General features: G+C 44.6%; 2 protein-coding genes across 2 annotated transcripts in view; one reads left to right on the forward strand and one right to left on the reverse strand.

The window, feature by feature from the left end:
- The window catches only part of LOC134500247 (putative lysosomal acid lipase/cholesteryl ester hydrolase), a 265,244-nt gene that overhangs the window by 102,859 nt on the left and 149,119 nt on the right, over positions 1-13,266 (forward strand). The window lies entirely within an intron of this gene.
- The window catches only part of LOC134500250 (putative neutral ceramidase C), a 46,071-nt gene that overhangs the window by 17,119 nt on the left and 15,686 nt on the right, over positions 1-13,266 (reverse strand). The window contains exon 11 of the mRNA XM_063307439.1: positions 13,152-13,233. Coding sequence (XP_063163509.1) covers positions 13,152-13,233 — 82 coding nt within the window. The remainder of the gene's footprint in view (positions 1-13,151; positions 13,234-13,266) is intronic.

Genomic DNA, 13,266 nt, shown 5'->3' on the forward strand with positions numbered 1-13,266 from the left:
GTAGGGTGAGAGTATACAGCCCTGCCATACTCCTTTCCCAATCTTAAACCAGTCCATTGTTCCGTGGTCTGTTCTTACTTTTGCTACTTGGTCGTTATACAGATCCCTCAGGAGGCAGACAAGATGACTTGGTATCCCCATACCACTAAGAACTTGCCACAATTTGTTATGGTCCACACAGTCAAAGGCTTTAGAATAGTCAATAAAACAGAAATAGATGTTTTTCTGAAACTCCCTGGCTTTTTCCATTATCCAGCGGATATTGGCAATTTTGTCCCTAGTTCCTCTGCCTTTTCTAAACCCACCTTATATGTCTGGCAATTCTCGCTCCATGAATTGCTGAAGTCTACCTTGCAGGATCTTGAGCATTACCTTACTGGTATGTGAAATGAGTGCCACTGTTTGTTAGTTTGAATATTCTTTAGTGTTTCCCTTTTTTGGTATGGGGATATAAGTTGATTTTTTTCCAATCTGATGGCCATTCTTCTGTTTTTCCAAATTTGCTGGCATATAGCATGCATTACCTTGACAGCATCATCTTGCAAGATTTTGAACAGTTCAGCTGGGATGCCGTCGTCTCCTGCTGCTTTGTTATTAGCAATGCTTCTTAAGGCCCATTCAACCTCACTCTTCAGGATTTCTGTGTCCTAACAGCCAGGAAACGCGCTGAGACAAGGAACTGGTTTCTAATGTTTTATTGCTAGTACATAACAGGAATCCTAACAAACTGAAGAAGCGTGGGAAAAACCCAGACATATAAAACCCAAAGGTTAAGGCGGTCCCGATCCGTGTCTCTTTGAATGGCTGCCCAATTCCTCAGTGCTACGCATGCGCTTAACAGTCTGGATGGGAGCCCCCTGCTCGCCATCCTTACTCATGACCTCACCCTCCCCTCCAGATTCACATTCCATTTCAGCCCCCTCCCCTCCAGAGTCTTGATAAGATTCGCCGTCTGCTTCTAAGGTCCCATGGGAACTGGGCAACGATGGAAAGTCTTCAAAGGAAAACTCCTCCAAGGACGAATCAGTGCTGCTCTCCAGGTCTGATAATGCTTCTGGCCCAGGTGGCTGCTGTTGGGAAATAGCTAGATAATTAGAAAAGTCGTCCCCCCTCCCCCCTGGGAAATGTAAGCCCGAGGTGGAGGGCTGCGGCTCCCCCACCTCCTCTGTAACTGGAGTCAAGGCTTCAGGCGGGGGGGGGGGGGAGGTGCACACTCACAAACTCTTCTGCTTGGGCTTCTTCGGCCTGCTCAGCCGAAAGAGGAATCTCGGGTAGAGTGCGAGGCTTGGGTTTGTGAGGAAAAAGCTGATGGAAATGATGAACCAGTGCTGGAGCATGTACATCTCTGGCATTCTCCCACGTGCGCTCTTCCTCAGGGTACCCTTTCCAGTGTATGAAATATTGGATGCCCCTTCCCCTCCTCCTAGAGTCCAGAATTTCCTCAACTTCGTATTCCTCCTCCCCCTCCACAATTACTGGAGGTGGGGGGGGGGCAGTTGCAATCGCAAGGCACTTGGGGGAGGGTCTTTGGCTAGCAAGGCTCTGTGAAATACTGGATGGACTTTCATGGATGCTGGGAGCTGTAAACGATAAGCCACTGGATTTATCTGCTGTGCCACAGTGAAAGGGCCCACAAACTTAGAGTCCAATTTCTTGGAGGGTCTGGTAGAGTTCAAAAACTTGGTAGAGAGCCACACTTTGTCTCCTACCGCAATCGCTGGCCCTTCCTGTCTGTGAGCATCTGCAGCCCTCTTGTAAGCACTCTTTGCCCTGTTCAGCTGCTCCTTTAACAACTCCTGTGCGGCTTGTTGCAATTTAAGAAAATCAGCCGCGGCTGGAACAGTTCCCTGTTGGGAGGAGGTGGGCAACACCCAAGGGTTAACCCTGTAGAGTGCCTGGAAAGGGGACATCTTGGTAGAGGACTGTACAGAATTATTATATGTAAATTCTGCCATGGGTAGTAGGGCTGGCCAATTGTCTTGTTGATAAGTGGTGTAACACCTGAGATACTGCTGTAACCATTGGTTAATTTTCTCGGCTTGCCCATTACTGGCAGGATGATGCGCTGATGACAGGTGGATCTGGACCCCTAATGACTGGAAAAGGGCCCTCCAAAACCTGGAAGTGAACTGTGGGCCTCTGTCACTCACCAAGTGATTCACCATGCCTCTATACCTAAAAACGTGGTCCATGAACAACTGCGCTGTGGCTGGGGAGGCCCTTGCAAGGAATAAAATGCGCCATCTTTGTGAAAAGGTCCACCACCACCGGTATGGAAGTCAGCCCCTGGACCGGGGGTAAATCAGTGATGAAATCCATGGAGATAGTATCCCAAGGCCTACTGGGGGTGGATAGGGGTTGCAAGAGTCCTGTGGGCTTCCCTGGGAGAGGCTTGGCTCGTCTGCAGGTGTGACAAGAAGCAACGTAACCCTTGATGTCTGCAGCCATCTTAGGCCACCAGTAGTCTCTGAGAGCTCTATGGAGAGTTTTGAAAACACCTCCGTGGCCTGCCGTTTGATGGTCATGGCAAAGTCTCAGTACTTCTTCCCTCAATGAAGGGGGAATATATAATTGCCCACTATGCCAGAGGATTCCTGCCTCCACATTGAATGGTGAGGCAGTGTCTTGCGGGGCCCTCTGGAGGTCATCCATCCTGGCCCTGGCATACGGGTCTTGTTGCTGCTGAGCTCTGACTCTTGTAAATAGGTCCTCTGCTTGTCTGCCTGCTGCTAAAATCTCTGTTTGGCTCCCCCTCATAGACTGATCAAAGTTGTGAGGTTGTAATATAGTAGCCTGTACCTCCTGGTGAGTGGCGGGGGTTGCCTGAAGGGATCGAGACAGGGCATCTGCTAAGCAGCTTTGCGCCCCGGGCACATAAGAAATAACAAAATTGAAACGGGAGAAAAACTGGCTCCATCTAATTTGGTGTGGGGTGAGGGATCTGGTGTTTTGTAGAAGCTGTAAATTCTTGTGATCGGTGCAAACTTTCACAGCTTGGCGAACAGCCTGTTCTCTCTCAGTCTTTGCAAGACATTACATACATGGGTTACATGAGTTGTGGCATCCTCAGAGAAAATTAATATGTCATCTAGATAAATGACCAGATACTTATCTAGTAAATCAGAAAAAACTTGATTCATAAATCTGGAAAATATGGCTCCTGCATTAGACAAGCCAAAGGGCATGACAAGGTACTCAAATTTACCAAACCTGGTGTCGAAGGCAGTCAGATATTCATGCCCCTCTTTCACCCGGATCAGATTGTACGCACTCCTGAGATCTAACCTGGTAAAAATGCGTGCCTTCTGTAAGCGATCTAGCAGATCTGAGATTAAGGGCAGAGGATAGGATTCTCTTTTTGTTTATTTAAAAAACTGAAGTTGTGGACCACTCTCATGGGTGTCTCCTGGGTTGCAGGTGCCAACGGGTCAGGCTTCTTTGGTACGAAGAAGGTAGGAGCAGACGCTGGGGAAGTAGATGGTCGGATAAATCCCTTTTGGAGATTGGAGTCTAAGTAATTCTTTAAGGTGGCTAGTTCCTTGGGAGACATGGGATATTGTTTCCTTGCTGGAACCCTGGCTCCTGGTATCAACTCAATGGTGCAATCGCAGTCCCTATGGGGGGGTAGTGCTGTGGCCTCTTGTTCGCTGAAAATGTCTGCAAAATCTGCATACTTGGCTGGCAACGGGACCCCCCCTGCTTCCGTGACTGCATTGGTTGCTGGAGAGCGTGGAGTGGCTTGAATCTTGTGGTGCTGGCATTCCTTAGCTGGGAAGGAGATTGCTCCTGTAGTCCAGTTCAGCAACGGGTTGTGGATCCCCAGCCAAGGAGTGCCTAGGATTACCGGCACATTAAGCGATGCAGTAACATAAAGCTGGATCCACTCAGTGTGGTCTCCCGTTGTCAGTTGCACCGGTTCTGTGAGTCTTCAAATCGGCCCTGCCTTGAGGGACTGGCCGTCAATGGTCTCCACTTCTATGGGGCATGGCAATTCTCTGGTCGGGATGTTGAAGTCTTGAACAGTCTGCACATCAATAAAATTGGTTGAAGCTCCGGAATCCACGATGGCCTCTAGCTTGACCTGGTGCTCTGGGCTGACGTGCATGATTACAGGTATGTAGTAAAAAGCTTGCCTGGAATCCTCGGAATGAGCCCTCCTTAATTGATTGATGGTCTCCCTGCTGAGCTCTGTGGAGGGAGACTGATGGAGTTTCCCTGGTTGGAAGCAGAGGCGGAGATGGTTCCTGTTTCAGCTGCTTGCCTTGGGGGTCCTACTGAAGTTGCTTGGCCTCTCGCTGGGCAAGCTCTCACCATGTGCCCCTGGGCTCCGCAGTAGAAACAAAGGGCTCTCTCTCTCCTCTGCCTCTCAGCCTCAGACATCAGTCTCCTGCTTGCCCCAATCTGCATTGGTTCCTCTTGTGCTGAGTGAGTGGATGCTACAGAGAGAGCTGGAAATCCTGGAAATGCTCTGAGGGTCCTGTTTCTCCCCGGCTGCATCTGCCTGAGCTCTTCTAGTCTGGCATCTATGACCAGCGATAACTGATATAAGGCTTCTAGGGTAGCTGGTGTTCCCTGGCGCACTAATTCATTCTTAATTTCCTCATCCAGCCCCTGTTTGAATTGGTCTTTTAATGCACTCTCATTCCAGTCCAGATCTCCTGTTAAGAACTTGAAATCAGCAATGTAGATTCCCACCCTCTTGTTACCTTGCTTGAGCTTCTGAATTTCTCAGCTGGCCATGGCCTCTCTGATCGGTGTTGAGGTTTTCCTACTAACGATTAAGACTGCTATTGTACCTCATCATTTTGGCCAGGTGAAGAGGTTGTATTTGATTGTCTCCTTTCACATGCTTGATGCAAATCGCCTGGGGGGAGGAACCTGCCCGGACTTGTTTCACTTCCTCTTTTTCTCTGTGCCGTTATGTAGCCAAGCTAGGTAGCTCTCAATGAGAGCTAAGTTCTTTAAATATGTTTTGCTTTTGGTTTGCTTTCTGTAAATAAATTATTTTTATAGAAATGCCTGGTGTGTGTGACTTCTTTGACCTCTCCTGGGCTAAAGGCTTTCCCAGCATCTGCCAACAGGTTATGGGCCCAGTAAACAGCCCAGTAAAACCCAGAGAGAAAAGAGAGATCAGCTCCACACCTCATGCACAATTTAAAGGCAGGTAGCAAAGACCTGTGAAGATTTTCTTTGGAGCCACCTGGAGATTTTCAAGCAACTGCCGGTCTACAGGACAAAGAAGCCAGCTGAGGTGACTTGCAAAAGAAGGAAGAAGCCATGGCTACCTCCCAGCCCTCAGCAATGCCTCTGGAGCGCCTATCAGAGACCAACTATTTGAATTGGGCCCTGAAGATGGAGATGTATCTTCGCAGAGAGAATCTTTGGCTGCCAATTGGTGAGCAAACCCCCCAAAATCCCAGTGCTGAATGGCTGAGACAGGATGAGTGGGCTAGAGCCACCATTATCCTGGGAGTTGAGGACAATCAGCTAGTCCACGTGCGAGGCATGCAGTCTGCAAAGCAACTTTGGGACGCTTTGAGAAACTTATATGTAAAGGCAACAGCAGGGAGTAAAGTTACTCTGACGAAAAAGCTGTACAGAGCCTACCTTGCAGAAGGAGATAGCCTTCCTGAGCACCTGCATTATATTCAGCAGCTGTTTGTTGAGTTGCAGGAGAGAGGAATGGAATTTACACCTCTCACAAAATCATATATCCTCCTGTCCTCACTGAATGCAACGTGGGATGCGCTGATTTGTACCCTGGAGGCTATGCCTGAAGCAGACCTCACCCCATCGTATGTTACACAGCGCTTACTCGCTGAATGGGAGAAGAGAGAGGAAAAATCCCCCCCCATCTCTTCTGGAAAGCTGCAAGACCAGAAAATGAGGGAAAAGAAGGGAAAGGAATCTGAGGCCACAGCGCTAGCCAGCCAGCAATGCTTCACTTGTGGTTCAGCTGGACATTTGCAAAGAGACTGTGCCATGAGACCCAAGAGTAGAAAGACAGAGAAGAAGAACACAAGGGCAACACAGAAGAAGGCTCTTCAGACAACCCAAATTGCACAGGTTGCTGAGAAGGGTAATTCTGATGTATGGGTGTTAGATTCTGGGGCCAGTTGTCATTTATGTAATTGTAAAAGCTCTTTTGTGTCACTGTCTAAAACTGAAAGACAAAGTGTATCTTTGGCTGATGGGTCTGTCACCAAAATTATGGGACAAGATGACTTGTATTTATCCTGCTTAGGAGAAACTGTAAAAGGTGTGTTGTATGTGCCAAATTTACAATCAAACCTTTTATCTGTGGCACAATTGGCTGCAACAGTGTATATCATAACATTTAAGAAAAATGGTTGTGAGATACGAAAAAATGGGAAAGTGTGTGCTACTGGTATGTTAAAAGACTCCTTGTACATTGTGCAAAATGCAAGGAAGCCAAGCTGCAAGGCTGCAGTTGGCAACACACCATATCATGACCAATGTGTACACCTGATGCACAGGAGATTTGGTCATGCTAATTTCAAGTATATAGCACAAATGCCACAGCTGTGTGCTGACCTAAAGATAAAACCCTGTGATAAATACTTAGACTGTGTAGTTTGCAAAGAATGCAAAACACTAAAAGCTCCTGTGAGTAAGCACAGTGACAGAGTTACAACTAGACCTTTGGAAATTGTACACTCTGACATTATTGGTCCTTTTGCTCCAAGTCTTGGACAAGCAAGGTATGCAATGACAATCATTGATGATTTCTCAAGATACACATTTATCTACATCTTAAAACATAAAGATGAGGCATTTGAGAAATTTAAAAGTTTTGTGACATGGGCAAATGGAAAATTCCCTAGGCCTGTATCTGCACTCCAATGTGATAGAGGAGGAGAATACCTTTCTCACAAATTCAGAAGGTTCCTAGTGGAAAAAGGGATAGAACAAATTCTTTCTAACCCTTACACCCCTCAGCAAAATTGTGTTGCTGAAAGAAAGGGCAGAACCTTGCAAAATGCGATGGAATGCATGCTTAAAGATTCGTATTTATCTTTTAAGTATTGGGGAGAGGCCATATCTACTGCTTGTTATGTACAAAACAGATTGTATAACTGTGCGATTCAGGACACTCAATTCCATTTGTTTTATGGTGTGAAACCAAAGGTAAACCATCTTAGAGTGTTTGGTAGCACTGCATGGGTTCACATTCCAAAACAGCAGAGAAGGAAAGGAGGCCCCACAACAAAGAAAGCCATTTTTGTTGGCTATGAACAAAGCCAAAGGAGCTACAGGTTCATAATGGGAGAGAAATTAATAATTAGCAAAAGTGCTTCTTTTGCTGAACAAAACTGGGGGAGATTAAATTCTAGCTCTCCAGTTGATCTGACCACAAGAGAACAGCAAGGACTTGCTGATGGTGATCTTTTGCCTGATGAGGACATTAAACCAGAAAAGCAAACTGAAGATCTGTCTGATGAGACAGATGCTTCTCAGGAAAGTGATAGGAGTCAAAATTTAAGCCCTGTATTACCTCGCAGATCTCAGAGGAGTAATAAAGGTGTTCCTCCATCACGTTTTCAGGCTGAAACAGTAAAGGCTTTTCACATATTCACAGAACCTGAGTCTTTAGAACAAGTGAATGCTTTACCACCTGAGATTGCACAAAATTGGCATTCTGCCATGCAACAGGAATTAGCATCCTTGAAAGAAAATAAAACATGGAAACTGGTAAATCTACCTCCCAATGAACACTGTCTGGGTTGTAGGTGGGTTTTTCAAACTGAAAAGGGATGCTGATGGCAAAATCCAAAAATATAAAGCAAGGTTAGTTGCAAAAGGGTTCACTCAAAGGAAAGATTTAGACTTTGACAAGACTTTTGCACCAGTTACTAAAGGTGAATAAATTAGATTACTGTTAAAAGTTGCTGCACTGAAAGGAATGTCAGTTAACCACTATGACATTCAAACTGCATTTCTCTATGGTGATTTAGACCACAGATTATACATGCAGCAACCCCCTGGCTATGAAAAAGGGGAGAATCTAGTCTGTGAACTGCAGAAGTCAATCTATGGGTTAAAACAAGCTGCTAGATCCTGGAACCAAAAATTAGATGAAAAACTGCAGAGTTTTGGTTTTGAAAAAGGAAAAGCAGATCCCTGTGTATATATGAAGAAGGACAAACAAGGCTGTATGTATCTGTGCATTTATGTTGATGATTTGCTGCTGTTCACATCAACAGAAAAACAAAGGCTTGATTTTGAAGCCTGCATGAAAAGCCATTTCATATTAAAAAGCCTTGGAGTTGTGACCAATTACCTAGGTTTGGAAGTACACAGAGACAAGGATGGTAGCCTTCTGTTAAACCGATGTAGTAAAATTCAAAAGCTCCTAGAGGATTTTAATATGCAAGACTGTAAACCAGTCTCTACTCCGATGATAATAGATTTTCAGAAAGATATAGGAGAAACTCAATTAACTGAGGCAGAGAACTATAGATCTGCAATTGGAAGTTTACTGTACATTGCAAATCATTCTCGCCCAGATATCTCAAATTCTGTGGCCATTTTAAGTAGACAGGTAGAGAAGCCTACATCTACTGGAAAAGCAGCATTGAAGAGGTTAATGAGGTATTTGCAATGAACAAAGAGTTATTGCCTGAAGCTAAATGCCTCTGGAACTGAGAAATTGCAGGCTTTTGCCAATTCTGACTGGGGAGCAGATGTCAGTGACAGAAAATCCACTTCTGGGATTTTAATTCAATTTTCTGGATCTAGCTTAGGCTGGCATTCTAGAAAACAAACACTTGTTGCTCTTTCCACTGCAGAAGCAGAGTTTTATTCTCTAACACAAACCTGTAATGAGGTTACATGGTTTAAACATTTGTTAAAAGACATAGGCATGGAAGTGAACCAGCCTATAACTGTTTATGAGGATAATCAAGCTTGCATTGCTATGGCAAAATCTGACGCCTGCAGAAATAGAACAAAACATATCGATATTAGATATCAATATATCAAAGATATGATAAGCAAAGGAGAAATAATGTTAAAATATTGTGAATCAAAAGACATGATTGCTGATATTTTAACCAAACCTCTTCCTGTACCAAGACACAAAGAGTTGTCAGAGAAGATTGGTTTGCATCTTAATCTATAATGTAAAAAGGGGAGTGTTGAGGTTTTCCTACTAACGATTAAGACTGCTATTGTACCTCATCATTTTGGCCGGGTGAAGAGGTTGTATTTGATTGTCTCCTTTCACGTGCTTGATGCAAATCGCCTGGGGGGAGGAACCTGCCCGGACTTGTTTCACTTCCTCTTTTTCTCTGTGCCGATATGTAGCCAAGCTAGGTAGCTCTCAATGAGAGCTAAGTTCTTTAAATATGTTTTGCTTTTGGTTTGCTTTCTGTAAATAAATTATTTTTATAGAAATGCCTGGTGTGTGTGACTTTTCTGATCTCTCCTGGGCTAAAGGCTTTCCCAGCAATCTGCCAACAATTGGGTCGTCAAAGTGTGCTCGGAACCCTGCCCAAAAGTTCTGGTAGTCGTTGAGAATCGGGTCGTTGTTCTCCACCATGGGAATAGCCCATTTGGCTGCTGGTCCATTTAGCAGGCCTAGGATGAAGGTGACTCTGGTTCTGTCTGTGGGAAACTCTGCCGGTCTGCTGTTGAAAAACATAGTGCACTGTGTGAGAAATGTTCTCAACTGTCCTGCTTCTCCTCCAAACTTCTCTGGTAGACTGCCCTGGGATCTCAAGACTACTGGTGGAGCTGCTGCTGCTGCTGCTGGCGCCGGTTGTGGGTTAATCGGAGCTGGTTGTTGTAACTGCTGTAGCATGGCAGCTTGTAATGTGTTGATCTGGAGATCTATTTGTTGTTGGTGTTGTTGCAGGGCTGCTGCCAATTGTTGGATGGCGAGCCGCATTTCTTGGTTTTCTGAAGACATTTCCAAACGTCTCTCCTTAATTTCTTGTTCCTCCCTCTTTCGATGGGAGTAAGAGTTTGTTAGGATTGATGTCCTAACAGCCAGGAACCATGCTGAGACAAGGAACTGGTCTCTAATGTTTTATTGCTAGTACATAACAGGAATCCTAACAAACTGAAGAAGCGTGGGAAAAACCCAGACATATAAAACCCAAAGGTTAAGGCGGTCCCGATCTGTGTCTCTTTGAATGGCTGCCCAATTCCTCAGTGCTACGCATGCGCTTAACAGTCTGGATGGGAGCCCCCTGCTTGCCATCCTTACTCATGACAGTCTGGCTCTAACTCACTGACCACACCATCAAAGCTATCCCTGATATTGTTATCCTTCCTATACAGGTCTTCCATATATTCTTACCACCTTTTCTTGATCTCTTCTTCTTCTGTTAGGTCCTTGCCATCTTTGTTTTTGATCATACTCATTTTGGCCTGGAATTTACCTCCAATGTATCTAATTTTCTGGAAGAGGTCTCTTGTCCTTCCTATTCTATTGTCTTCTTCCACTTCCACACATTGCTTGTTTAAAAATAATTCCTTGTCTTCTCTGGCTAACCTCTGGAACTTTGCATTTAATTGGGCATATCTTCCCTATCACTGTTGCCTTTTGCTTTCCTGCTTTCTTGGGCTACTTCTAGAGTCTCAGCAGAAAGCCATTTTGCCTTCTTGGTTTTCTCTTTCTTCAGGATGTATTTTGTTGCTGCCTCCTGAACAATGTTGCGAACTTCTGTCCAGAGTTCTTCCGGGAGCCTATCTATTAAGTCCAGTCCCTTAAATCTATTCTTCACCTCCACTGCATATTCCTTAGGAATATTAGTGAGCTCATATCTAGCTGATCTGTGGGTCTTCCCTAATCTCTTTAGTCTGATCCTAAATTGTGCAAGAAGAAGTTCGTGATCGGAACTACAGTCAGCTCCAGATCTTGTTTTTACCGACTGTATAGATGTCCGCCACCTTTGGCTGCAAAGGATGTAGTCAATCTGATTTTGGTGTTGTCCATCTGGTGAAGTCCATGTATAAAGCCGTCTCTTAGGTTGTTGGAAGAGAGTGTTTGTTATACAGAGTGAGTTGTCTTGGCCAAATTCTATCAGCCTATGTCCTGCTTCGTTTTGTCCTCCCAGGCCATGCTTTCCTGTAATTCCAGGTGTCATTTGACTGCCCACCTTAGCATTCCAGTCTCCTGTGATGAAAATAACATCTCTTTTAGGCGTATTGTCCAGTAGGTGCTGCAGATCCTCACAGAACTGATCTACTTCAGCTTCTTCAGCATCTGTGGTTGGGGCGTATATTTGGATCACTGTGATGTTAGATGGCTTGCCCTGTATTCGAATTGAGATCATTCTATCGTTTTTTGGATTGTACCCAAGCACTGCCTTAGCCACTTTTCTATTAATTATGAAGGTGACTCCATTTCTTCTGTGGTCCTCTTGTCTACAGTAGTAGATCTGGTGGTCATCTGATGTGAAGTGGCCCATTCCAGTCCATTTCAGTTCACTGACACCCAGAATGTCTATCCTTAATCTTGACATCTCACCAATAACCACATCCAATTTGCCCTGGCTCATAATCTTACATTCCAGGTTCCAATGGTGTGTTGATCCTTAGAACATCGGATTCGCCGTTCACCACCAGCACCGTTGGCCGCTAGCCGTCCTTTCGGCTTTGAGCTAGCTGCATCTATACCGATGGTATACCAACATATCTCTGGTTGTACTGATCCATTTAGTTTTCACGGCAAGAATACTGGGGTGGGTTGCCACTACCTTCCCCAGGAATCGCATTTAGTTTGACCTCTCTGTCATGACCTTCCCATCTTGGGTGGCCCTTCACAGTTTAGCTCATGGCATCATTGAGGTGCTCAAGCTCCAGCACCACGACGAGGTAACGATCCTTTGCTGAACGATGACATTCCTACACTGAGCCTTTTTCACAGAGGTGATAGAAAGCTTTGAAAGATACCCCGTTGAGCAATGTTTTACTGCCTGCTGAAACCAGAGGATGAAAGCAGCCAACCTTTTTCTACCTGGAAGTAAATTGGGTGATGCTACTGAAAAGCCCTTGTCTTATTACCCATCAGGTCCATATGAGAGCTATCCGAGTGTTAATAGTATTCATAGATTTCACAACAAAAGTCTCCTTCACTTACCTTTTAACTCATTCAGAAGTCAGCGGCTCTTCTTGACGAAAAAATGAAGGAAGGGAGAACTCTGATTGAAACCCTCATCCTATTTCCCCTGACAAGAAAGGAGTTAAGGCTAAGGAAGACCACTGGATGATTAGTTGTTATTACTGCTGATTTGGGATCATTTAGTGAAAATCGGACAAACTAAGAGACTCAGAGTTTAGGAAAGGGGCTGGGGTGCAAAAGAGAAATGTCCACAGGACAAAGGGCCATGTTGTGGGAATCTGAATAAGATTTCAAATATTTGAATATAAGATCCTCAATTTGTCAGAATCAGCTGCTGGGTACTGCAGGGTCAAGGCAGAATGCACATCTATTTTTTTTTTAATGTGTTATGAGATTTGTATCCTGCCTTACAAGGCCCAGCGGCAAAGTTCACAGTGCAAGCTAAGCAAATGTATTCATTATTTATTTGATTGTTATCCCGCCTTTACTTTTGGTCAACTCAAGGCAGCCTACATACCTAATGCTCCTATTTTCCCCACAACAGCAACCCTGTGAAGTGCGTTGAGCTGAGAGAGGGTGACTGGCCAAAGTCAATCTTGGCTTTCACACCTAAGAGAGGCCTAGAACTCACCGTCTCCTGGTTTCTAGCCCAGCACCTTAGCTGCTACACCAAGCTGGCTCTCCAGATTTGCCTTCCACACCTGGAGGCTCTGCAGAACATGCCTGGCTGAGAATTTGGGAAGCTGCTGAGATGGTGGTAGATTACCGAAAATTTTGTATTTGTTGTGATGAAGGGGGAAGTTGTTTCTTTATTTTTTTCTTCTCTTCTTTTTCTTTCTTTTTCTGCACTTTCTGTTTTTCTTTTTCATTCTTATATTTTTTGTAGCTTGTATTACTTTTTACTTTTTCTAATTGTAATCTTTAATAAAAATTATTTTTTAAAAAAGGGAATTTGGGAAGCTGCAGTCACAACACATCTGAGAGTAGTAGCTTGGGGAATGCTGTATACTAGAAAGAGTAACATAATAAATAGAATCTGAAGATACTTCTTTCCACTTGCCTTGGGTGAAATTGAATATTCCTGGTCCATCTATGGTACCTGCAGCAAAGCTGTATCCCAAGGCTGGTTTACATGTTTTACCCTTTGGAAAAGCATTGCAAACAGTTAAGGTCTG

Source organism: Candoia aspera, chromosome 6 (genome assembly GCF_035149785.1).
Source record: "Candoia aspera isolate rCanAsp1 chromosome 6, rCanAsp1.hap2, whole genome shotgun sequence".
In the NCBI taxonomy this organism is placed as follows: Eukaryota; Metazoa; Chordata; class Lepidosauria; order Squamata; family Boidae; genus Candoia; species Candoia aspera.